The 24,155-nt window shown below is 43.6% G+C and overlaps 1 protein-coding gene across 2 annotated transcripts in view; it reads left to right on the top strand.

Annotated features, from left to right (window-relative positions):
* Window positions 1-24,155, top strand: part of NHLRC2 (NHL repeat containing 2) — a 95,708-nt gene that overhangs the window by 24,877 nt on the left and 46,676 nt on the right. For both annotated transcript variants that reach the window (XM_073595856.1, XM_073595857.1), the window contains exons 5-8: window positions 973-1,102; window positions 17,538-17,616; window positions 17,939-18,170; window positions 23,889-24,011. In XM_073595856.1, the coding sequence (XP_073451957.1) occupies window positions 973-1,102; window positions 17,538-17,616; window positions 17,939-18,170; window positions 23,889-24,011 (564 nt within the window). The remainder of the gene's footprint in view (window positions 1-972; window positions 1,103-17,537; window positions 17,617-17,938; window positions 18,171-23,888; window positions 24,012-24,155) is intronic.

Here is a 24,155-nt window from a genome sequence, read left to right as displayed (position 1 = left end):
TGAAGCACTGTACATTACATCACTTCTGAAATTTTTTTCTGCCGTGCGAAATTTTTTGTACTTTATTAACCTATTCATTTTCGATATGGAGATTGGCATCCAAAAAAAAAAACAAAAAAAAAACAGATGATCATTCGTCCAATAATCTCATCGTGTGTACTAAGCTTAAAATGATGCTCCCCTTAGAGGATAGGATAGGAATGTTTAGCCCCACTTTAAATCTGAACTCCAGCCTTCCTTGTCTTGCACAGTTGTAAGGCTCCTCTTTACTGAAATCACTTACTCTAAATTCACTGCACACTGTGAGCTTCTCACAGTGTGCATTAGAAGCTGCAGCAAGTCAGAGCCCACCTCATTCTTTGATTGGAGGATCTAGCCTTTTCCTCCCCGGCCTGACTGTCCCTGGCCCGCCCTTTTCATTTGTTGAATTTCAGTTCTTTCACTCATGGAGGTTCAACATGACATGTGGGCGTTATCAAGGGGCGGTCTGAATGTCAAATGACATCTGCTCATCAAGGCTTACTAATATTTTGAATGCTCCTCCCAAGAGCCAGCCCACTGTTTGCATCGGGGCTGAGGGCTTTCGAGAGGAGTAGTGAGGCCGGGTGCTGGAATGATTTCAGGAAGTTCTGTACAGCACTCTGCTGGCAGCTCCCTCCATCTGTGATCAACTTACATTGCATAGAGATGCACCGAGACCCGGGGATGGTATCGCTGGGTCTGAAATAAGATACGTAATCAAAGAGGAAAGATTTTGCTTAAAATTTTAATTAGCATGTTGATGGGGTGGGGGGGGGCAGGGAATGCCATATATAAGCAGATTATACTTCAGATTTAAAGTTCACTGAAAACTACATATTCATTACATGGATAGCTAAGTTGTTGTGAAGTATTCATACAAAAATAGGAAATGTATGCATATATGTAAATGTTTTACTTTTGCAATATTAATAACATGAAATATGTCTGCAGATTGATCTAGAAATGTTAACGGTGAGCACAATAGCTGGAACTGGGAGTCAAGGAGTCGACAAAGTGGGCGGAGCTCAGGGAATACAGCAGCCAATCAGCTCGCCTTGGGATGTTGCAGTTTTTTCACCAGGTAAGCTTGTTAGTTTATTGCTACTTGTGCTCCGCTCTTTCCTCAAGTGTCAGATAAAAAGTGAAATATATTGTGTAACGGGCACAGTGCCTAATTGGTTAGCGCTCTTGCCTTACAATCTCCAGTATTTGGTCTGAGTTCAGTCTGGGACACTGTCTGCATGGAGTTTGTATGTTCTGTCTCTGTCTGTGTGGGCTCCCTGCTAACATCCAAGAACATACTACTATGGGTAGGTTCACACTACCCACATAGAAATACACAGCTGTAGGTGTATGGGGGGAGGGGCGTGTGGTGCCTTGCATTGTAAAAATGAAAGGCACTGTTTTTGTTTTTTTTTTCTAACCTTTAATAGAATGTCATAAAGTGACATCCCATTATTTCTATTCATGATAGCTCAGCTGCTCTATATTAAATTGTAGAGTCATACAGAGACTTTCAAAGCCTTGCGGAAAAATGTAGCCATGTTGGATTTTCCTGCACTGCTCTGCCTTGCGGCTGATCCGTTTCATGCAGAGAAACACGTCTCTCCAATGAAGTGTAAACCAACCATCAAGTTTCTCTTAACTCTAAAGTAAAAATGAGAGAGATATAGATATGCGCTCTCATTTATATACATGCAGATCTCTATTTGTAGCTGCTGCACCTTGTTTTCAAATGTCAGGTTTCTGAGATGTAAAAAAAATGAGACAAAGATAAATAATTTCAGAACTTTTTCCACCTTTATTCTGACCTATAAACTGTACAACTCCGTTGAACAACAAACTGAAATCTTTTATGTGGAGGGAAATAAAAATAAAAAAAATAATAATATGGTTGCATAAGTGTGCACACCCTAAACCACTTCAATACCGGCACTTACCCCCCTTCCTGCCCAGGCCAATTTTCAGCTTTCAGCGCTGTCGCTTTTAAAAATGACAGTTGCGCAGTCATGTTACACTGTACCCAAATTAAATTTTTATCATTTTGTTTCCACAAATAGAGCTTTCTTTTGGTGGTATTTGATCACCTCTGCAGTTTTTATTTTTTTGCTAAACAAATAAAAACAGACCCGAAAATTTTGAAAAAAAAAATGTTTTTCTTTGTTTCTGTTATAAAATTTTGTAAAAAAGTAAGTTTTCGCCTTCACTGATGGGCACTGATAAACTGCACTGACGGGCACTCATAAGGTGGCACCAATGAGATGGCACTGATGAGGTGGCACTAATATGCAGCACTGATGGGCACTGAAAGGCTGCACTGATGGGTACTTATGGGTGGCACTGATTTGCACTGTTTACATTGATAAGCATCACTGTCGGCACTGGCAGGCATTTTTAATGGGCACTGATTGGCATATCCCTGGTGATCTAGGGTGGCATACCTGGTGGTCCTGTGTGGTGGCCATCCCTGGTGGTTCTGGCGGCATCCTGGTGGTCCTGGGCAGGCATGCTGGTAAACAGCACAGATCCCCCGTCAGGAGAGCCGCCGATCGGCTCTCCTCTACTCACGTCTGTCTGAAGAGAAAAAAAGCCGATAAATGGCTCTTCCTGTTTACATTGTGATCAACCGTGATTGGACATGGCTGATCACGTGGTAAAGAACCTCCGTCTGAGGCTCTTTACTGAGATCGGTGATGCGGTGTGTCAGACTGACACACCACACCACAGATCTCCGCGCTGCACGCACCCTAGGGTGTGCGATCGCGGCTTATCCTGCTGGACGTCATATGACGCCCAGTCAGGATAACTGAACCACCGCCCGGCCGTCATTTTGCTATAGGTCGGGTGGGAAGTGGTTAAACTAATACTTTGTTGAAGCACCTTTTTGATTTTATTACACAGTCTTTTTGGGTATGAGTCTATCAGCATGACACATCTTGACTTGGCAATATTTGCCCATTCTTCTTTGCAAAAACACTCCATTGTCATTTTGTGAGGGCATCTCCTGTGCACATCCCTCTTCAGATCATCCCACAGATTTTCATTGGGATTCAGGTCTGGGCTCTGGCTGGGCCATTCCAAAACTTCAATCTTCTGGTGAAGCCATTCCTTTGTTGATTTGGATGTATGCTTTGGGTTGTGTCATGCTGAAAGATGAAGTTCCTCTTCATGTTTAGCTTTCTAGCAGAAGCCTGAAGGTTTTGTGCCAATATTGACTGGTATTTGGAACTGTTCATAATTCCTTCTACCTTGACTAAGAAAAACAGCCCCAAAGCATGATACTGCCACCACCATGCTTCACAGTGGGTATGGTGTTCTTTTGGTGATGTGCAGTGTTCTTTTTGCGCCAAACATATCTTTTGAAATTATGACCAGAAAGTTCAACCTTTGTTTCATAAGACCATAACACATTTACCCACATGCTTTTGGGAGACTTCATATGTGTTTTTGAAAAATTTAGACAGGCTTGGATGTTTTTTTTTCAGAAGAAAAGGCTTCCGTCTTTCCACTGTACCCCATAGCCCAGACATATGAACAATACGGGAGATTGTTGTCACATGTACCACACAGCCAGTACTTGCCAGATATTCCTGCAGCTCCTTTAATGTTGCTGTAGGCCTCTTGGCAGCCTCCCTGACCAGTTTTCTTCTCGTCTTTTCATTACTTTTGGAGGGACGTCCCGTTCTTCATAATGTCACTGTTCCATATTTTCTCCGCTTGATGATGTCTGTCTTCACTGTGTTCCATGGTATATCTAATGCCTTAGAAATTCTTTTGTACCCTTCTGACTGATACCTTTTAACAATGAGATCCCTCTGATGCTTTTGGAAGCTCTCTGCAAACCATGGCTTTTGCTGTAGGATGCGACCAAGAAAATGTCAGGAAAGACCTACTAGAACAGCTGAACTTTATTTGGGGTTAATCAGAGGCACTTTAAATGATGGCAGGTGTGTACTGACTCCTATTTAACATGAATTTGACTGTGATTGCTTAATTCTGAACACAGCTACATCCACAGTTATAAGAGGGTGTGCACACTTATGCAACCACATATTTTAGTTTTTTATTTTTACCCCCCCCCTAAAAGATTTCAGTTTGTTTTGAGTTGTACAGTTTATAGGTCACATTAAGGCTCGATTCACACAGGGGCAACACGACTTCAACGCGACTTTGCAACGCGACTTTAACCCGACTTCAACACGACTTGTGGATCCGACTTTCAATGAACGGGGATCCGACTTGGATCCCCGCCACTGTGTTTGGTATGAATCTTTAGGGGGAACTCCGCGCCAAATTTTAAATAAAAATCCGGCATGGGTTCCCCCCCCCAGGGGCATACCAGGCCCTTGGGTCCGGTATGGATCTTTAGCGGAACCCCCCAACCCGAAAGGACGGCGTGGGGGGTCCCCCAATCCATACCAGACCCTTATCCGAGCACGCAGCCCGGCCGGACTCGAATGGGGGTGGGGACGAGCGAGTGCCCCCCCCCCCTCCTGAGCCGTACCAGGCCGCATGCCCTCAACATGGGGGGGTTGGTGCCTTGGGGGAGGGGGGCGCGCTGCGGCCCCCCCACCCCAAAGCACCTTGTCCCCATGTTGATGAGGACAAGGGCCTCTTCCCGACAACCCTGGCCGTTGGTTGTCGGGGTCTGCGGGCGGGGGGCTTATCGGAATCTGGGAGCCCCCTTTAATAAGGGGGCCCCCAGATCCCGGCCCCCCACCCTATGTGAATGAGTATGGGGTACATGGTACCCCTACCCATTCACCTAGGGGAAAAAAGCGTCAATAAAACAAACAGTACACAGGTTTTTTAAAATAATTTATTAGGCAGCTCCGGGATCTTCTTCCGACTTCGGGGGTCCTCTTCCGACTTCGGGGGTCTCTCCGCCGTCTCCTCCCGGTGTCCGCATCTTCTGCCGGCTCCTCCGCTATCTTCTGCAGCTCAATTGCTAGCGGTGGTCCGGACTTCTGCCTTCTTCTTTTCTTCCAAAGATGTTGACACGACGCTCTCTCCAGCTGGAATGGTCTCTGAACGCTCCGCAACGGACTTATATAGGCGGTGACCCCGCCCCCTTATGAGGTCACTGTCCCAGGGCATGCTGGGGCTGTGCCGTCATAAGGGGGCGTGGTCATCACCCGGTGACCACGCCTCCTAAAACGTCACAGACCCAGCATGCCCAGGGACTGTGACGGCATAAGGGGGCGGGGTCACGGCCTATATAAGTCCCTTGCAGAGCGCACAGAAACCATTCTGGCTGGGGAGAGCGTCGTGTCAACATCTCTGGAAGAGAAGAGGGAAGAAGATGATCCAGAGGTCCGGACCACCGCTGGCAAAAGAGCGCCAGAAGATAGCGGTGGAGCCGGCAGAAGATGCGGACACCGGGAGAAGACGCCGGAGAGACCCCCGGAGTCAAAAGAAGATCCCGGAGCTGCCTAATAAATTATTTTAAATACCTGTGTACTGTGTTTTTTATTGACGCTTTTTTCCCTAGGTGAATGGGTAGGGGTACCATGTACCCCATACCTATTCACATAGGGTGGGGGGCCGGGATCTGGGGGCCCCCTTATTAAAGGGGGCTCCCAGATTCCGATAAGCCCCCCGCCCGCAGACCCCGACAACCAACGGCCAGGGTTGTCGGGAAGAGGCCCTTGTCCTCATCAACATGGGGACAAGGTGCTTTGGGGTGGGGGGGGGCCGCAGCGCGCCCCCCTCCCCCAAGGCACCAAACCCCCCATGTTGAGGGCATGCAGCCTGGTACGGTTCAGGAGGGGGGGGGCGCTCGCTCGTCCCCACCCCCATTCCTGTCCGACCGGGCTGCGTGCTCGGATAAGGGTCTGGTATGGATTGGGGGGGACCCCCCACGCCGTTTTTTCGGCGTAGGGGGTTCTCCTCAAGGTCCATACCAGACCCAAGGGCCTGGTATGCCCCTGGAGGGGGAACCCATGCCGGATTTTTATTTAAAATTTGGCGCGGAGTTCCCCATTTGAGCACAAGTCGCATGCCGAAGTCGGATCATGCGAGACGGCGATCCGACTTCAATGATAGTCAATAGGCTGAAGTCGGATCAAAGTCGGATCCAAGTAGTACAGGGAGTACGCTCTGAAGTCGGAGCGACTTCAGTAGTGTCTATTAAGACGCTCCCATGCACTGTAATGTGAATCTCTTTCTGGGGCGACTTGGGGCGACTTGAGGGCTTACAAGTCGGATCCCAAGTCGCGGTAGTGTGAACCGAGCCTAAAGGTGCAAAAAGTTGTGAAATGATTTATCACAGAAACCTGACATTTTAACAGGGGTGTGTATTAGAGCTGCACGATTCTGGCTAAAATGAGAATCACAATTTTTTTGCTTAGAGGATAGATCACGATTCTCTCACGATTCTCGCGGCGTAACATCATCTTTTACATTAAAACAAAAAAAATTGTGCTAACTTTACTGTTTCGTTTTTTTTTTTATTTATTGAAGTGTATTTTTTACCAAAAAATTGCATTTGAAAGACCGCTGGGCAAATACAGTGTGACATAAAATATTGCAGCAATTGCCATTTTATTCCCTAGAGTCTCTGCTAAAAAAAAAAAAAAAAAAAATATAATATATATATATATATATATATATATATATATATATATATATATATATATATATATATATATATATATATATATATATATATATATATATATAATGTTTGGGGTGCCAAGTAATTTTTTTTAGCAAAAAATATTGATTTTAACTTAAGAAGTGTCAGAAAAAGATTTAGACTTTAAGTGGTTAAACTTCCTGCATTACGGGTTGTTTAAAGCTTGGCAGATTGCCCAGGTTATTTTTTTACACAGAGAAGTTCTATCCCTTTGATCTAAGAAGGAAGTTAGATACAATGTTTCAAGTTCTAAACTTGGCAGACTGCCCAGATGTTTTCTTTTGACAGCTGAGTGAGCAGATAATCTCTCAACTTGTTTATATGAAAGAATCGACAAACTCAGCAGGAGAGATGTCGGGGGAGGTGAATCAAGATCACGATTTTTTAACGATTAATTGTGCAGCTCTAGTGTGTATACTTTTTATATCCATTGTATAATATATATAGATAGAGAGATATATCTATCTCTATCCTGATATACAGTATCTCACAAAAGTCTCTTCAAACTCAAATGCAGTGCAACCACTTCTGTGCTCACAATAACATAAATTAATCAGTCTACGCAAACAATGATATTAATAGTAGTGTACCCCACACAAAAATATATATACAGTATCTCACAAAAGTGAGTACACCCCTCACATTTTTGTAAATATTTTATTATACCTTTTTCATGTGACAACACTGAAGAAATTACACGTTGCTACAATGTAAAGTAGTGTACAGCTTGTATAACAGTGTAAATTTGCTGTCCTCTAAAAATAACGCAACACACAGCCATTAATGTCTAAACCGCTGGCAACAAAAGTGTGTACACACCTAAGTGAAAATGTCCTAATTGGGCCCAATTAGCCATTTTCTCTCCCCAGGGTCATGTGACTCGTTAGTGTTACAAGGTCTCAGGTGTGAATGGGGAGCAGGTGTGTTAAATTTGGTGTTATCGCTCTCACTCTCATACTGGTCACTGGAAGTTCAACATGGCACCTCATGGCAAAGAACTCTCTAAAGGATCTGAAATAAAAAAAAAATAATTGTTGCTCTACATAAAGGTGGCCTAGGCTATAAGAAGAGTGCCAAGACCCTGAAACTGAGCTGCAGCACGGTGGCCAAAACCATACAGCGGTTTAACAGGACAGGTTCCCCTCAGAACAGGCCTCGCCATGGTCGACCAAAGAAGTTGAGTACTCAGCGTCATACCCAGAGGTTGTCTTTGGGAAATAGACGTATGAGTGCTGCCAGCATTGCTGCAGAGTTTGAAGGGGTGGGGGGTCAGCCTGTCAGTGCTCAGACCATACGCCGCACACTGAATCAAATTGGTCTGCATGGCTGTCGTCCGAGAAGGAAACCTCTTCTTAAGATGATGCACAAGAAAGCCCGCAAACAGTTTGCTGAAGACAAGCAGACTAAGGACATGGATTACTGGAACCATGTCCTGCGGTCTGATGAGACCAAGATAAACTTATTTGGTTCAGATGGTGTCAAGAGTGTGTGGCGGCAACCAGTTGATGAGCACAAAGACAAGTGTGTCTTGCCTACAGTCAAGCATGGTGGTGGGAGTGTCATGGTCTGGGGCTGCATGAGTGCTGCCGGCACTGGGGAGCTTCAGTTCATTGAGGGAACCATGAATGCCAACATGTACTGTGGCATACTAAATCAGAGCATGATCCCCTCCCTTCAGGGACTGGGCCGCAGGGCAGTATTCCAACATAACAACCCCAAATACACCTCCAAGATGACCACTGCCTTGCTAAAGAAGCTGAGGGTAAAGGTGATGGATTGGCCAGAGCGCAAGGTCTCTAACATCCACCGGCTCTGTGATGTCATCATGGAGGAGTGGAAGAGGACTCCAGTGGCAACCTGTGAAGCTCTGGTGAACTCCATGTCCAAAAGGGTTAAGGCAGTGCTGGAAAATAATGGTGGCCACACAAAATATTAACACTTTGGGCCCAATTTGGACATTTTCTCTTAGGGGCGTACTCACTTTTATTGCCAGTGGTTTAGACATTGAGTGTTGAGTTATTTTGAGGGGACAGCAAATATACACTCTTATACAAACTGTACACTCACTACTTTACATTGTAGCAACGTATTATTTCCTGATCGTTCCAGCGACGGGGACGAGCACAGCGACCCCTGTCTCGGTTCTCTATTGGATAGACTGATAGCAGCAAGAGCCATTGGCTCCCTCTGCTGTCAATCAAATCCAGTGACACGGGAGCCAGGGGCGGAGCCGAGTCCTGCTGTCTGTATCAATGGACGAGGGCATCGTTAAGGGGAAGACACACCGAGCAGCATGGTGGAGGGGGAATCGACTGACATAGAGTTGGTGTCACTGATCCCATCCCCCCACTACCATCACCCCTCTGCCTGATCCCATCCATCCCTCTGCCTCTGATCCCATCTATCTCCCTGATCTCATCCATCCTTCTGCCTTATCCCTGCCATGCCTCCGATCCCATCCATTCCTCTGCCTCCGATCCCATCCAACCCTCTGCCTCTGATCCCAGCCATCCCTCTGATTCCATCCTTCTGCCTGATCCCATCCATCCCTCTGCCACTGGAGAAAAATTTGAGTTTTTCTGACTGCTTGAATTTTTGGATAAAAAGTTTTTAACCATGCGCACTTGCGCAGTAATCGTGATGCATCGCAGAATCAAATCGTGGACAGGATAATTGCAATCGAATCGTGAGACCAGTGAAGATGCACACTCCTAACACAGAGGACATACGTATAACTTGTTTGTTATTTAAAAAAAAAATGAAGCTTTACAATCACTTTAATGCCTGGAGACATGCTAGGCCACTCCAGGACCTTAACCACTTACAGACCATAAGAATTTACCCCCTTAATGACCAGGCCATTTTTTTGCGATACGGCATTGCGGCGCTTTAACTGACAATTGCGCGGTCATGCGAAGCTGTACCCTTTTTTTTCCCACAAATAGAGCTTTCTTTTGTTGATATTTGATCATCTTTGCGGTTTTTATTTTTTGCGCTATAATTAAATAAGAAGAGCGACAATTTTTTAAAAAATTAACAATATTTTTTACTTTTTGCTATAATAAATATCCCAAAAAAAAAAAATTTCTTCATCAGTTTAGGCCAATATGTATTCTCCTACATATTTTTGGTAAAAAAAAAAAAAATCGCAATAATCATATATTGATTGGTTTGCGCAAAAGTTATAGCGTCTACAAAATAGGGGATATATTTATGGCTTTTTTTTTTTTTTTTTTACTAGTAATGGTGGTGATCTGCAAATTTTAGCGGGATTGCGGAAGACAGATCAGACACTTCTGACACTCTTTTTTGGGACCATTGACATTTGTACAGTGATCAGGGCTAAAAATAGCCACTGATTACTGTATAAATGTCACTGACAGGGAAGGGGTTAACACAAGGGGGTGATCAAGGGGTTAAGTGTGTTCCCTGGGAGGTGTTTCCAACTGTATGGGGGCTGGGCTGACTGGCGGAAGAGAGATCGCTGTTCCTAATTACTAGGAACAGCAGATCTTACTCTAACTCCCCTGAAAGAATTGGGATCTGTCCGTTTACATTGACAGATCCCTGTTCTGGCTCTTGTTCCCGCGATCGCGGGTGGCCGGCGGACATCATGGCCACGCGCATCGGTTCCCCCACCGTACAGCGGCGTGCGCGCACCTGCTATGGCTCCTTAAAGGAGCTGACGTACGCCTACAAAGATTTGCGGGAACGTGCCAACCTGCCGCCGTATAATGACAGCGGCTGGTTGGCAAGTGGTTAATGTGCTTCTTTTTGAACCACTCCTTTGTTGCCTTGCCCATGTGTTTTGGGTCATTGTCATGCTGGAATACTTATCCACAACCCATTTTCAATGCCCTGACCGAGGGAAGGAGGTTCTCACCTAAGATTTGACGGTACATGGCACCATCCATCGTCCCTTTGATGTGGTGAAGTTGTCCTGTCCCCTTTGCTGAAAAACACCCCCAAAGCATAATGTTTCCACCTCCATGTTTGATGGTGTTCTTGGGGTCATAGGCAGCATTCCTCCTCCTCCTCTTCTTCCAAACACGGTGAGTTGAGTTGATGCCAAAGAACTCGATTTTGGTCTCCTCTGATCACAACACTTTTACCCAGTTCTCCTCTGAATCATTCAGATGTTCATAAGCAAACTTTAGACAGGCCTGTACATGTGCTTTCTTGAGCAGGGGGACCTTGCGGGCGCTGCAGGATTTCTGTCCCTCACGGCATAGTGTGTTACCAATTGTTTTCTTGGTGACTATGGTTCCAGCTGCCTTGAGATCACTGACAAGATTCTCCCGTTTAGTTCTAGGCTGATTCCTCACTGTTCTCTGATCATTGAAACTCCACCAGGTGAGATCTTGCATAGAGCCCCAGACCAAGGGAGATTGACAGTTATTTTGTGTTTCTTCCATTTGTGAATAATCGCACCAACTGTTGTCACCCTCTCACCAAGCTGCTTGGCGATGGTCTTGTAGCCCATTCCAGCCTTGTGTAGGTCTACGATCTTGTCCCTGACATCCTTGGACAGCTCTTTGGGCTTGGCCATGGTGGAGAGATTGGAATCTGATTGCTTCTGTGGACAGGTGTCTTTTATACAGGTAACAAACTGAGATTAGGAGCACTCCCTTTTAAGAGAGTGCTCCTACTCTCAGCCGTTACCTGTATAGAAGACACCTGGGAGAAATCTTGCTGATTGATAGGGGATCAAATAGTTATTTTACTCATTAAAAAGCAAATCAATTTATAACTTTTTTTAAATACATTTTTCTGGATATTTTGTTGTATTTCTGTCTTTCACTGTTAAAATAAACCCACCATTAAAATTCTAGACTAATTTCTTTGTCAGTGGGCAAACTTACAAAATCAGCAGGGAATCCAATACTTTTTATCCTCGCTGTATATGTATAATCTCCCTTTTTTTTTTTTTTTTTTCTTTTATTCCTGAATGGTGCAGGTCCTCTTTAATGAATATAATTATACCTGAGCTGGGAGAGAGGGAATGATTAACTAATATAATAGCAGAATCCATCTTTTAGCATCTGAATAATACCCATCTGGAGGTGATGAATTTTTCAGCACGTTTGCATAAATATAAATATCCCCCCCTGTGATTATTCTGTGCAGAAAGCTGTCAGGGACTCGGCAATTACAGATTCTGCATGAAAGATACAGTCACGATTCCTCCTTTGTAAGGCTATGCAGAAACGCATTGTACCCCCACACCAACCTGATATTAAAACTTTTACTGAGCAGAATGCATACCATGGCTAAATTGCTTCTGAAAATTTTAAATTCCTGACTGTCTGTTAAAGCTGAAATGCAGGCAGAACAAAAAAAACACACAAATCAATGCAGTTGTGTGTTCATTAATTAATACATCAACAATTTATTTGTTTAAATATTAGTTCCTGAATTTGCCCCGGTATCTGCCTCCTGCAGTCTCTTCAAACTCAAATGCAGTGCAACCACATCTGTGCTCCAATAACATAAATTAATCAATCTATGCAAACGATGATAATAATAGTATTGTACCCCACACAAAAATATAATACAGTATCTCACAAAAGTGAGTACACCCCTCACATTTTTGTAAATATTTTATTATATCTTTTCATGTGACAACACTGAAGAAATGACACTTTGTTACAATGTAAAGTAGTGAGTGTACAGCTTGTATAACAGTGTAAATTTGCTGTCCCCTCAAAATAACTCACACAGCCATTAATGTCTAAACCGCTGGCAACAAAAGTGAGTACACCCCTAAGTGAAAATGTCCAAATTGGGCCCAATTAGACATTTTTCCCTCCCCCGGTGTCATGTGACTCATTAGTGTTACAAGGTATCAGGTGTGAATGGGGAGCAGGTGCAATAAATTTGGTGGTAGCGCTCTCACTCTCTCATACTGGTCACTGGAAGTTCAACATGGCAGCTCATGGCAAAGAAAACTCTGAGGATCTGAAAATAATTGTTGCTCTACATAAAGATGACCTAGGCCAGTGATGGCGAACCTATAGCACGCGTGCCACAGCTGGCACGTCAAGCCCTCTCTGTTGGCATACCAGGGGAATCCCCCAGCCAGGCAGTCACTTGCACTGATGGTGCAGGCAGAAGGAGCCAGCTCCCTTCCTTGCATCAGTTCCAGTGACTTCGGCAGGGGGTGGGCAGGCAGTCATCTTGTTTCATGTGTGCCGTTTAGGAGGGGTGTAAAATTCTTCTTCCTCCACTGTCCCGACTCTGTTCGGCAGCTTATTGCCTCCCCCGGACCCCTACATTTCTGGTAAGGCATTCAGGGATTCCTTTCTGCAGGTGCCCTATTCCAGCTCTACATGCTCCAGGATGACTTTCGTTCAGTCTGTCCTAGTGCAGCCTGTAAAAAAGCGGAAGGGGGAGGGGAGGGGCGGTGCTCGGAGCTGATCTTCGATGGGGCGAGGTGCAATGGCTGCTAGCTGACATCCAGGCAGCAGGGATATCGAGGAGTGGCTGGATGGCAGGAATTCTTCAATACTGCCCGGGGAGAGCTGGACGATAAGGCCATGGAAAGGTAAGGAGGAGGATGGATCCTCCAATCTACATTGTACTGTGTGTGGGATGTTAGTAGTGCAGGAAGCATGTGTCAGGTAGGTGAGTGCATGTGTCAGGTAGGTGAGTGCATGTGTCAGGTAGGTGAGTGCAAGTGTCATGTAGGTGAGTGTAATGGTCAGGTAGGTCAGTGTATGTTGCACAGTGCATTCTGCATTCTTTTTGGTCCCTTAGGGCTCATTCAGAGGGATGATGAGTCCTATCCTATGTACAGAGATGCTGGAAGGTTTAATTCTGTGTTGGCACTTTGAAAGAAAAAAGTTGGTTTTAGTCACGGTTTGGGCACTCTGGCTCAAAAAGTCACTGACCTAGGCTATAAGAAGATTGCCAAGACCCTGAAACTGAGCTACAGCACGATGGCCAAGATCATTTTTTGGACAGGGGACCGGATTTTTCTCTGCTGCAGTTAAAAAAACACTAACAAGTCTTGTCCCACCCCCAACCTGTGATTGGACAGCGATAGGAGAAGCAGCCTGACGAGCTCATTTCTCTGTCACTCTGGAGTTGATTTACTAAAACTGGAGAGTGCAAAATCTAATGCAGCTGTGCAAAGGAAAACCATCAGCTTCCAGATTTTTATTTGTCAAAGCCTACATTGAATAAGCTGAAGTCGTATTGGCTACCATGCACAGTTGCACCAGATTTTGCACTTTTCGGTTTTAGTAAATCAACCCCTCTGTTCTCTCCTATTAGCATGTTCCTTCTTGGGCATGGAGTTCACCAGAGCTTCACAGGTTACCACTGGAGTCCTCTTCTACTCCTCCATGACGACATCACGGACCTGGTGGATGTTGGAGACCTTGTGCTCCTCCACCTTCCGTTTGAGGATGCCCCACAGATGCTCAATAGGGTTTAGGTCTGCTAAACACGCTTGGACGGTCCATTGCCTTTACCCTCAGCTTCTTTAGCTTGGCAGTGGTCATCTGGGAGGTGTGTTTGGGGTCGTTATCAGGTTGGAATACTGCCCTGTGGCCCAGTCTCCGATCCGCTAGCTGTTTTGAGCAGATCTTGTCTGATTGGATGGAGGGCGAGTATCAGCGGACACCTCTCCGCTGATATCCGCCTGCCCATAGAAGTCAACGGGTGGCCTGCCCGGATCCGTCTGAAAAACGGACAGGCGGATCTGAGCGGGTCTGTTGTGTGAAAGGGGCTTTAAAGAGGAGCCTATTGACGTACCAGCATGTCTGGAGTGTGGAAAGAAACCAGAAAAAATTTCCATATGGAAAGAACAAGGCTCTTCAATTCTTTCTTTTTTTTTTTTTTTTTTTTTATTGTAAAGTGAGAGTAACAAGTGCAGAGCAAAACAAAGTGACTTCCGGTAGATAAAGGGGATTAGGTGCGGATTTTGAGTTATTAGGTACAGACATATGATACGGAAACTTCTGTCATAACAATGGAATGGAGCCCAACGGTATTCAATGTATTGATAAGTAAAATGTTATAGATGTGAATAAGAGTCATACAAGAAGGGCTCATTCCCCTGGGCACTGAGACCCGCCCTCCATGCCAAGCAACTTTTTGCTGCGTGTGCATCTACCTCGGAGCTGTGTGCAGGCAGCCCATTGATGTAGATGCAGCAACTGCATGGACACAGTCGCGTGTCAAAATTTGACATGCGGGTGGGGGAAGGTGCACAGATCCAAACTGTATTCAGGTTCATCTACACACTCCTGTTTGCATGTCAAATTTTGACACTCGCGTATGTCCATGCAGCTGCTGCGTCTGCATCCACTTCTATATCCACTTCTTCTGCACGCAGCTCCAAGGTGGATTCACACGCAACAAAAAGTTGCTCGGCATGAAGGACGAGTCTCAGTGTCTGTCTGAATGAGCCTTAAAAGATGATTAAAAAAAATGATTGCCTTGTGTTTTTATATTTTGACCGATCATGTACAGAGTGCTATAAGGGCTCTTGCACACAACCATATATTGGAACGTATGGCTGTACAGAGTAATTTCCGCCTGTTGTGGTGTCTGGGATCCCCAGCTGCAACATAATTGAACCCATTCAATTATACAGAAAACTTTGTGCGCAGCTATAGACACGTAACCACCAATACGTCTTCACGCACACGTGCATGGGCGTATTTTGTAAACATACATTTTTATGTCTTGATAAATACATTTGTGCGCACACACATGAAGTCACCAGTGCCAGCAGTTATGCGCCTATACCCACGCACAGCGGTTTCTGCAATACGTATCAATGAGCTAAATTACGCTGCAGCTGTGGCTTTCAGGTGCCACAACAGTGCCACAACAGGCGGATTTTACTATGGCCATACGTACAGCTGTGTGCAAGAGCCCTAATGGGTATTTTACTATGGGAAAGCTGGATCATCAACTACCCTAATACAGTGCCTTGCAAAAGTATTCACCCCCTTGGCTTTTTAACTATTTTGTTACATTGCAGCCTTTTGTTCAATGTTTTTTTAATCTGAATTATATGTGATAGATCAGAACACAATAGTCTAAGTTGGTGAAGTAAAATTAGAAAAATATATACAGAAAACTATTTTTCAGAAATAAAAAACTCATAATTGGCATGTGCATATGTATTCACCCCCTTTGTTATGAAGCCATAAAAATCTCTGGTGCAACCAATTACCTTCAGAAGTCACATAATTGATGAAATGATGTCCAACTGTGTGCAATCTAAGTGTCGCATGATCTGTCATTACATATACACACCTTTTTGAAAGGCCCCAGAGGCTGCAACACCTAAGTAAGCACCACTAACCAAACACTGCCACGAAGACCATGGAACTCTCCAAACAAGTAAGGGACAATGTTGTTGAGAAGTACAAGTCAGGGTTAGGTTATAAAAAATATCCAAATCTTTGATGATCCCTAGGAGCACCATCAAATCAATCATAACCAAATGGAAAGAACATGGCACAACAGCAAACTTGCCAAGAGATGGCCGCACACCAAAACTCACAGACCGGGCAAGGAGGGCATTAATCAGAGAGGAAACACAGGGACCTAAGGTAAGGAGGAGCTGCAGAGTTCCACAGCAAAGACTGGAGTATCTGTACATAGGACGACAATAAGCCGTACGCTCCATAGAGTTGGGCTTTATGGCAGAATGGCCAGAAGAAAGCCATTACTTCCAGCAAAAAAAACAAAATGGCACATTTTGAGTTTGCGAAAAGGCATGTGTGAGACTCCCAAAATGTATGGAGGAGGGTGCTCTGGTCTGAGAAGACTAAAATTTAACTTTTTGGCTATCAAAGAAAACGCTATGTCTGGCGCAAACCCAACACATCACATCACCCAAAGAACACCATCCCCACCGTGAAACATGGTGGTGGCAGCATCATGCTGTGGGGATGTTTTTCAGCAGTCAGGACTGGGAAACTGGTCCGAGTTGAGGGAAAGATGGATGGTGCTAAATACAGGGATATTCTTGAGCAAAACCTGTACCGCTCTGTGTGTGATTTGAGGCTAGGACGGAGGTTCACCTTCCAGCAGGACAATGACCCCAAACACACTGCTAAAGCAACACTTGAGTGGTTTAAGGGGAAACATGTAAATGTGTTGGAATGGCCTAGTCAAAGCCCAGACCTCAATCTGTGGTCAGACTTAAAGATTGCTGTTCACAAGCCCAAACCATCCAACTTGAAAGAGCTGGAGCAGTTTTGCAAGGAGAAATGGGCAAAAATCCCAGTGGTAAGATGTGGCAAGATCATAGAGACTTATCCAAAGCGACTTGGAGCTGTGATAGCCGAAAAAGGTGGCTCTACAGGGGGGTGAATAGTTCTGTTATTTTGGCCTATTTGTTTGCTTCACAATTAAAAAAAAAAAAAAACATCTTCAAAGTTGTGGGCATGTTCTGTAAATTAAATGATGCAAATCCTCAAACAATCCATGTTAATTCCAGGTTGTGAGGCAACAAAACACAAAAAATGCAAAGGGGGGTGAATACTTTTGCAAGGCACTATATATTCTCTAAAAATAGACCACTCACTCAATTAAAATAAAAACATGGGGAAAAGACATTTAGATTGTAAAAATATGCGGAAATCAATTAAATCCATCCATCCAATCAATAATGCAATTAAATACAGTACAAACAGATCCTATAAATATTGCAAGAAAGCTCAATTGAAGTGCATTATTTACATCATTTTTTTATTATTTGAATTTAAAGTGATAATAAACATACACTGTTTAGGATTTACATTGTCCCTTCTATTTCCGTCTCTCTCTTTCTCTCTCTTTCTCTCTTTCTCTCTTTCTCTCTTTCTTTTGTATACCCACCTGAGAAGATGAATTTGTCTTGTTTATTCTTCAGGTTTGCTGTGGATAGCCATGGCTGGGACTCATCAAGTCTGGGCTCTATTATTAGAAGAGGGGGCATTGCCCAAGGGAAGGTAAAGCCCAACTCATTGTCCTACTGCATGTTTAGTCTTTCAAGTTTGTTTTGGATGACAGCACAGTCTTGAGTAGAAATTTATCCAAAACATGTTATACTATATAGTGTTGGATGGTGGGAGGGTTAGAACCTCCTATGAGGTTTGTGTTGCCGTTAATGTCTCCTGAAAAGATCTGCTCTTCTAACGTTCTCTCCTGAAGTACTCTTCTCTAGTGGGGGACTCTGCTCATTTCTCTTTCTAACTCCCCTCTCCTGAAATAATCTGCTGGATGACTCTGCTACCTCTAAAAAATTCTGATGCTGATGTTGTTTCCTTCCAGCGTCCTCTGTAAAGGAACATGCATTCGGTTTGCTGGGAGTGGAAATGAAGAGAACAGGAATAACTCTTACCCTCACAAAGCTGCCTTTGCTCAGCCATCTGGACTGACTGCTTGCCCTACGGAGCCGTGGAACTGTCTTTTTATAGCCGACAGTGAGAGCAGCTCCATCCGCAGCGTATCACTGAAAGATGGCGCTGTCAAACACTTGGTTGGAGGAGAGCGAGACCCAATGGTAATTGTTCTGTTATGCACATTATGCAACTGTCTCCATAGGGTTCTGATTCTTGTGGTGACAACTAACAGGGGGGGGTGGGGGGTGGCAAGAATTGTAGATAACCACTTGACCTCCAGAAGATATACAATACCGACCCCCCCCCCCCCCCCCGTACTTTAACTGTACCAAAATAAAATGTATGTCCTTTTTTTTGCCCCACAAATGGAGCTTTCTTGTGGTGGTATTTGATCACCTCCTGGGTTATTTTTTTTATTTTGTGCGCTATAAACAAAAAAAAAAACGTAAATTTTGAAAAAAAAAACAATATTTTTGACATTCTGCTATAAAACATATCCAATAAAAAAAATGTAACAATCACATTTCTTCATAAATTTAGGCCAATATGTATTCTGCTACCTACTTTTGGTAAAAAAAAGAAAAATCACAATAAGTGTATATTGATTGGTTTGTGCAAAAGTTATAGTGTCTACAAACTATGGGATATATACTGGAATTTGTATTTATTTTTTATATTTTTATACTAGTAATGGCGGGGATCAGTAACTTAAAGTGGGACTGCGATATTGCGGCGGAAATCTGACACTAACTGACACTTTGTGAGAACTAGTGACACTAATACAGTGATCATTACTAAAAATATGCACTGTCACTGTACTAATGATGCTGGTTGGGAAGGGGTTAAACATCTAGGGAGATCAAAGGGTTAAATGTATGCCTAGCCAGTGTTTTTGTGTACTATATGTGTTGCTTCTACTAAGGGAAGTGATGGATTTTATTCCCTGCTTTGCAAAGACACAAAATCCATCAGAATAAAGCTCTGCCTTGTTTACATAGGCAGAGCTCCATCCTGTGTGTCTTTCCGACGATTGGCAGGTGCCGGCGGACATCCATTGCCCGGTACCTATAGATTGGCTTTTGCTGTGAGTAATCACAGCAGAAACGGCGTGCATGTGCCCCCTAGGCGGGAGTGTAGAATTACATAATGTATATGTGAATCTGAACAGAAACGTAATTGAAGTACACAGGATGTATGCAGTACACCCTGTCCCCCCCCCCCCTCCACTGCTTCCTCCCCTCCCTGCATTTCCCAAAATGACTTTTGACAGCCAGGACTTGCTGTGTAAAAACATTAGCTGTAGAATCTGCTGCTGTCAAAAAAGAGCAATCTGGCACAGTGTTTAAAAACATTATTCAGAGGCCATAGAAAATTGCCAAGTAACATTGTCACTTTTGTATCTGTTTCTTTCATCTGCAGATAAAAGGTGAGCGTCCATCTAGATATGATGTCGGTTAAAGTGGAAAGAAAGGATACCTACTGAAGTGACATTTAAATATTCTGTTTTCTTTTCCTAGTCCTTCATGCCCTTTATTACAAATTGCTGTGTAAATACATTTCTTTAGTGTTTTTTACATGCAATCATGTGAGCACAAAGCTCTGGGTCCTCTCAGCTTCTGCCACGGCTGCTGTGAAGAGACTCTTCTCCCTCTTGACAACCAATGGATGACATCACTGCACTATTTGATTTATCCCTGTTGTCGGACCCCTACTGTACAGAGAGGACCCAGAGCTTTGCAGTGATTTGATCGCATGTAAAAAAAAAACACTAACAAAGGCATTTGCACAGTGATTTGTGACCAAGGGCATGCAGAGCTATTAGGAGAAATGGGAGGGAATATTTAGATGTGCGTTTTTGTAGATAACTTTCCAGCTACTTTTGTTTCCTCTCACACGGGTCAACCGATCAGGTTCGTCTGTCAGTTTTTCAGGTGGACCTGATTGGATGGTTCATGTATCCTTATGGACCGGCATGTGTAAACGGACTTGTGTCCATTTACACCCACTTACCTCCAATGCAAACTGTTCCCCAAAAAAATAAAATAAATGGAAGGGCGTCCGTTCTCCTACGTCTAGGCGGAGCACATTGGAGGGCAGTCAGGTGTAAACGGACAGTCGGTCTGTTTACACCCGACCGCCCATAGAGCAGAGCAGGCATAAACTGAGCAGACACCAACCTGTCATTCATCTGCTCTGTTCTGCTCAGCAGGGGATTGGCGGAAGACCCTCTGCTGAGCTAAGCGGATTCCACCTGTGAAAGGGGCCTTCAAACAACTTTACAAGCAAAAAACAAAAACTCTATGTATATAACCCCTAATGAACCATTAGTTCACCCTAATCGGCTTATACAGTGGCTTGCGAAAGTATTCGGCCCCCTTGAACTTTTCAACCTTTTGCCACATTTCAGGCTTCAAACATAAAGATATAAAATTTTAATTTTTTGTGAAGAATCACCAACAAGTGGGACACAATTGTGAAGTGGAACGAAATCTATTGGATATTTTAAACTTTTTTAGCAATTAAAAAACTGAAAAGTGGTGCGTGCAAAATTTATTCGGCCCCTTTACTTTCAGTGCAGCAAACTCACTCCAGAAGTTCAGCGAGGATCTCTGAATGATCCAATGTTGTCCTGAATGACTGATGGTGATAAATAGAATCCACCTGTGTGTAATCAAGTCTCTGTATAAATGCACCTGCTCTGTGATAGTCTCAGGGTTCTGTTGAAAGCGCAGAGAGCATCATGAAGACCAAGGAACACACCAGGCAGGTCCGTAATACTGTTGTGGAGAAGTTTAAAGCCGGATTTGGATACAAAAAGATTTCCCAAGCTTTAAACATCCCAAGGAGCACTGTGCAAGCGATCATTTTGAAATGGAAGGAGTATCAGACCACTGCAGATCTACCAAGACCTGGCTGTCCCTCTAAACTTTCAGCTCAGACAAGGAGAAGACTGATCAGAGATGCAGCCAAGAGGCCCATGATCACTCTGGATGAACTGCAGAGAACTACAGCTGAGGTGGGAGACTCTGTCCATAGGACAACAATCAGTCGTACACTGCACAAATCTGGCCTTTATGGAAGAGTGGCAAGAAGAAAGCCATTTCTCAAAGATATCCATAAAAAGTCTTGTCTAAAGTTTGCCACAAGCCACCTGGGAGACACACCAAACATGTGGAAGAAGGTGCTCTGGTCCGATGAAACCAAAATCGAACTTTTTGGCCACAATGCAAAACGATATGTTTGGCGTAAAAGCAACACAGCTCATCACACTCAACACACCATCCCCACTGTCAAACATGGTGGTGGCAGCATCATGGTTTGGGCCTGCTTTTCTTCAACAGGGACAGGGAAGATGGTTAAAATTGAGGGGAAGATGGATGCAGCCAAATACAGGACCATTCTGGATGAAAACCTGTTGGAGTCTGCAAAAGACCTGAAACTGGGACGGAGATTTATCTTCCAACAAGACAATGATCCCAAACATACAGCAAAATCTACAAAGGAATGGTTCACAAATAAACGTATCCAGGTGTTAGAATGGCCAAGTCAAAGTCCAGACCTGAATCCAATCGAGAATCTGTGGAAAGAGCTGAAAACTGCTGTTCACAAACGCTCTCCATCCAACCTCACTGAGCTCGAGCTGTTTTGCAAGGAAGAATGGGCAAGAATTTCAGTCTCTCGATGTGCAAAACTGATAGAGACATGCCCCAAGCGACTTGCAGCTGTAATTGCAGCAAAAGGTGGCTCTACAAAGTATTAACGCAAGGGGGCCGAATAATTTTGCACGCCCCACTTTTCATTTTTTTATTAGTTAAAAAAGTTTCAAAAATCCAAAAGATTTCGTTCCACTTCACAATTGTGTCCCACTTGTTGGTGATTCTTCACAAAAAATAAAAATTTTATATCTTTATGTTTGAAGCCTGAAATGTGGCAAAAGGTTGAAAAGTTCAAGGGGGCCGAATACTTTCGCAAGCCACTGTATTAACGCCTTTCACCGCTTAACTATTCTTTTCCTGCTTTTTTATATCTCTATTTTTCTACTCATGAATAAGCTTTTTTTCATTTGTAGTTGTTGTGGTCATTTAAATATTTAGGGGTTGATTTACTAAAACTAGAGAGTGAAAAATCTGGTGCAGCTGTGCATGGTAGCCAATCGACTTCTTAGTTCAGCTTGTTCAATTAAAGTGGTTGTAAAGATTCAAGGATTTTACCTTCATGCATTCTATGCATGAAGATAATTAACCTTCTGTGTGCAGCAAACCTGCCAGCCCTCCTAATACTTTCCTGAGCCCACTCTCGATCCAGCAATATGTACGAATGCTTCGGCTGTCCGGGGACTCTCCCTTTTTATTGGCTGAGACATTGACTCCCGCTGCTGTCATCCACAGGCACTGAGCCAATTTAGAAGATAGAGGGGGCGTGGCTGAGCCACAGCTCTGTGTGTGAATGGACAAGCAAAGCCGCAGCTTGGATTGAAGCTTGCTCCGGTGGCCCTATTGCAAGCTGCTGGCTATGGGGGGGCACTGGGCAGGAGGGAGGGGCCAGGAGTACCGCAGAGGGACGCGAGAAGAGGAAGATCCGGGCAGCTCTGCGCAAAACCACTACACAGAGCAGGTAAGTATGACATGTTTGTTATTTTATTATTTTTAAGGAGGCTTTAATGTCATTTTAAGCTTTGACAAAAAAAACTTAGAAGCTGATTGGCTAACATGCTGTGCATAGAAACCAATTGGCTTCTAACTTCAGCTTGTTCAATTAAGCTTTGTCACAAAAAAATTTTGGAAGCTGATTGGTTTCTATGCAGAGCTGCACCAGATTTTGCACTCTCCAGTTTTAGTAAATCAACCCCTTTAGGACCCTTTCACACTGCTCTGTAGCAAAATTTTTCTGTCTTTCAAATACGTTTTTCAGTGTGTTTCTGGTTCATTTTTTGGTTGCCTACACCTGTGAAAAATGGATATGTGACCTCAAAACGCACCAAAAATGCAAAATGTGATGAGTTTTTGGTGCATTTTTGCTGCGTTCTCCATTCATTTCAGTGGGCAGCTGTGTTTTTGGTGTGGTTTTTCAAAACCGCACCAGAGATGCAGCATGCAGAACTTTTCAAAACGCACCACACCCGTAGCGTAGTGGTGTGAAGCGTCCCATAGCATTTAAAGGGAAACGTTTTTCTTGCATTTTTTCTTGCAAGGTAAAAACACAGGAAAAACATATCAAGGTAAAAGGGGCCTACATGATGCATTTAAAAGAATGCAAAATTAAAGAAAAAAGTATTTATTTCATTTGTAAACAACTCTGTAATGCTTTGTACCAAAATCGTGATTCTAGTGTAATTTTTATTCAGGGCAATTTACAGAATAAAAGTTATACTTCTATCTACAAAAACAATATTTGTTTATCATGTAACAAATAAGTGTTTTTTTTTTATGTTTTTTCATCTTTCCATTACACAAACCATTTTTTCAAGTCAATATCCAAAGTGTATATATATATATGTGTATTAATTTATTCTCAATAATAAAGTTATTGTTGAATACACAGGTCCATAGGAGAAATGTAAAGATTTCTCTGCTCCATAGTCGGTGTACAGGTGTAAGAGCTGATCTGGTTACATTTCCTTCAACATCTCAAGTTAAAAACATAATGATAATAATGATGTCCAGGCATGGTGCAATGTGAGTGATCACCATGTGATCCCATGATCGCTCTGTACCTGAACACTGAATTCAGGATGATATGAGATTTCCCAGGAGAGCAATTTTTACCTTCTAGCACTTTCTGAGATAGAAAATGAGATGATATGGACCCAGCACACCTGAATTGCAATGACAATGCCGACACTATGTATTTTGATACCAGTATCCCTAATACTATTACAGAACCTGTTCGCCTTCGGTGATGTTGATGGGGTTGGAATCAATGCCAAACTGCAGCACCCTTTGGGGGTGGTCTGGGACCCGAAGCAAAATCTACTGTATGTGGCCGATTCCTACAATCACAAAGTAAGTCCCATCTGCTAAATCCATGACCTCTTCTTGGTGCTGCGTAAATGAAAATTCTAAAATAAGATATTCCATTCCAGCAATCCTTGTGAAGACACATTTGTAGAATATTTTATATAATGTGTATGTGTGTATATATATATA

Source organism: Aquarana catesbeiana, linkage group LG08 (assembly GCF_042186555.1).
Source record: "Aquarana catesbeiana isolate 2022-GZ linkage group LG08, ASM4218655v1, whole genome shotgun sequence".
NCBI classification, from domain to species: Eukaryota; Metazoa; Chordata; class Amphibia; order Anura; family Ranidae; genus Aquarana; species Aquarana catesbeiana.
This window is presented reverse-complemented; position numbering and strand designations above follow the sequence as displayed.